Below are 2,420 nucleotides of genomic sequence, written 5' to 3' on the forward strand. Positions count from 1 at the left end.
CCCCTGCCCTGGGCAGGGCCACCTCCCCCCAGCCCAGGTTGCCCCAAGCCCCGTCCAACCTGGCCTTGAACACCTCCAGGGATGGGGCAGCCACAGCTTCTCGGGGCAACCTGCCCCAGGGGCTCACCGCCCTCACGGGGAAGAATTTCTCCCGAGATCTCCCCTAAATCTGCTCTCTGCCCTTGGTCCCACGGCTCCCCTCCCCGATCCAGAGTCCCTCCCCGGCTCTCCCGGAGCCCCTTCGGGCACTGGAAGGGGCTCTGAGCTCTCCCCTTTTTCGCCTTCTCTTCTCCAGGCTGACCCCCCCCCAATCAGACGGGCTGCGCGACGTGCAAACGGCAAACCCCAACCGGGCGACGCCAGGGCAGCGGCGAGGCTCAAACCCCGCCAAACCGTGCCGCAAACGCCCCAACCGCCAGCTAAACCCCGGCGGCGGCGGGAGGAAAGCCGGGGCAGCGCTCACCGTGAGGTCTGTTATAGTTTGGAGGTGTTGGTCCCGGTCCAGGCCCTTGCACTGGTCCTTGCACTGGTCCTGTCCCGGACACGGAGGGCGGAGGTAGTGTCGGCATTTGCTGCTGCATTCCAGGCATGGGTCGCTTGCCCTGCACGGCCATCTGAAGGTGGTCGGGCAACGGCTGGCCGCGGGCCAGCATCTTGTAGGCCATGATTTGAGCTCGCAACTGGTGCAGCTGGTTCTGGTTAAAAGGGGTCGGGCCCCGGTTCTGTTGCCCCAAAGCTTGGGGGTCAGTGCCGTCCAGGGGGACTCCTCCGGGACCCGAAGACATCTGAGGGCCAGAGGATGGACCGTTAGCCGGAACCGGACTGGAGGCGTGCTCGGAACCGCCGAGCGGAGAAGGGTAACCTGGAGGGAGAGAGACAGACAGGAGGCGAGGGGTGAGCCGTGACGGGCACGGGAAGACTGAGTCAAAAGAAAAGGAAAAAAACTAGAGAGAAAAAAAAAAAAAATCCCAAACTTCTCCCCTGTGGAGCCCACTGCTGCTTTAAGCCTGGAAACGCCGGGAGCGCTACGTCCTTCCCAAAATGCAGGATTTAAACCAAGGGAAGTTCGTGGACGCAAGCGGCTGCGCGGGAACGGTGCCACACTGATCTCGGCAGAGGAGACCGGGAGGCGGGGAGGGACCGACAGTCCTTCTCCCAGTTTGACCTTTCCATGCGATTCTTCGCCCGTTTTCACACCTATCCCAACGGAGAGCCGAGGGAAGCACAGCCACAGATGCTGTGGGAGCTCCAGACTGACCCCCAGCCCCGACCCCTCGAAAATAAGATGGATTTTTTTTTCTTTTTTCTTCCAGAAGCCAACCTTGAGAGTGCTGATCCATGGGGCTGGGAGGAGGACCCATTCCCGCGTGCCCGCCGGGCCGCATCCCCATCCCTTTCATCTGGCTGTAGCGAGGATCCTCGGTTATTCCCTTCTCGTGCATCGAGTCCATGGGCTGCGGGAGAAAAGCGACACCCCAAAAAAATCAGAGACCGGCTTACCCCGCTCCCGGAGAGGGAGGAAAGCGAGCACCGGCAGCTGTGCCGCCCAACGCCGGCGTTGCGCAAAGGCACCCAGGACGTGCGGTTCCCGTCCTGGCGCTGCCAACCCCCTCCCCAAAAATGAAAACCGGTTTCCCGGCAAAATACCGCGAACCACCCGCGTTAAATGGTGGGGAGGGGAATAAGCACAGGGGGACGTTTCAAAGAAACCTGACAGCGCTCAAATGCTTTTCCTGTTTGGTTCCCTCCCCCCCCCCACACCCAGGTCTGATGATGCCAAAGATGATTGAATAAACTGAGAAAAAGGGGTTTTGGTTGGCAAAATAAAGCAAAAAAACCCCAAACCCCAAACGCTTTCATGGTAGAAATGGAAAGGCAGAAGGGAGGCTCGTTTTCCCCGAGCTCCAAATTCCCAATGAGAGGAACCTTTACTAGACGTTCCACTCCCGTTCTTATTTCAGAATTAAACTCCTCAGCCCCCGCTGGCAATCCAAAAGGGAGCCCGGGAGGCGGGCACGATGCCCTGACATTTGGGGTAGGGAACACCACAGATGGCGAAACGGTTTGGGGCGGAAGGGGCCTTAAAGCCCTCCCCGGTGCCCCTTCCCACCGGCCCAGGTCGCTCCGAGCCGTGCCCAAGCCGTCCTTCAACGCACGAACTCACCTCCCGAATGCACAAACTCAACTCTAAACCAAACCCTTCACTTTGAGACTTTCTCTCTCGAGGGAAAAGCCCTGCGCCGAGCGCCCAAGAAGAAAAACGAATGGGAAAGCGAAGCTCCCCAACCCATTTTTGCTCTTCTCACCGCAGCGGCGTGTCTTTTTTGGGTGCCGGCAGCAGGCAGCCCCCCCTTCCCCTCACCTTGTGCATCTGATGCATGTTGTCCTGAGCGTAGCCCCCCGGCCCCTGGGGCGGCAGC

The 2,420-nt window shown here is 60.2% G+C and overlaps 1 protein-coding gene across 1 annotated transcript in view; it reads right to left on the minus strand.

Annotated features, from left to right (window-relative positions):
• Nucleotides 1-2,419, minus strand: part of LOC104282054 (transcription activator BRG1-like) — a gene marked incomplete at both ends in the record, with an annotated part of 14,131 nt that extends 11,712 nt beyond the window's left edge. The window contains 4 exons of the mRNA XM_009880119.1: nt 128-131; nt 464-862; nt 1,322-1,454; nt 2,363-2,419. Coding sequence (XP_009878421.1) covers nt 128-131; nt 464-862; nt 1,322-1,454; nt 2,363-2,419 — 593 coding nt within the window. The remainder of the gene's footprint in view (nt 1-127; nt 132-463; nt 863-1,321; nt 1,455-2,362) is intronic.
• Between the last annotated feature and the right edge of the window lies 1 nt (nt 2,420).

This window comes from Charadrius vociferus, unplaced genomic scaffold, assembly GCF_000708025.1.
Source record: "Charadrius vociferus isolate BGI_N301 unplaced genomic scaffold, ASM70802v2 scaffold3152, whole genome shotgun sequence".
NCBI lineage: Eukaryota > Metazoa > Chordata > Aves > Charadriiformes > Charadriidae > Charadrius > Charadrius vociferus.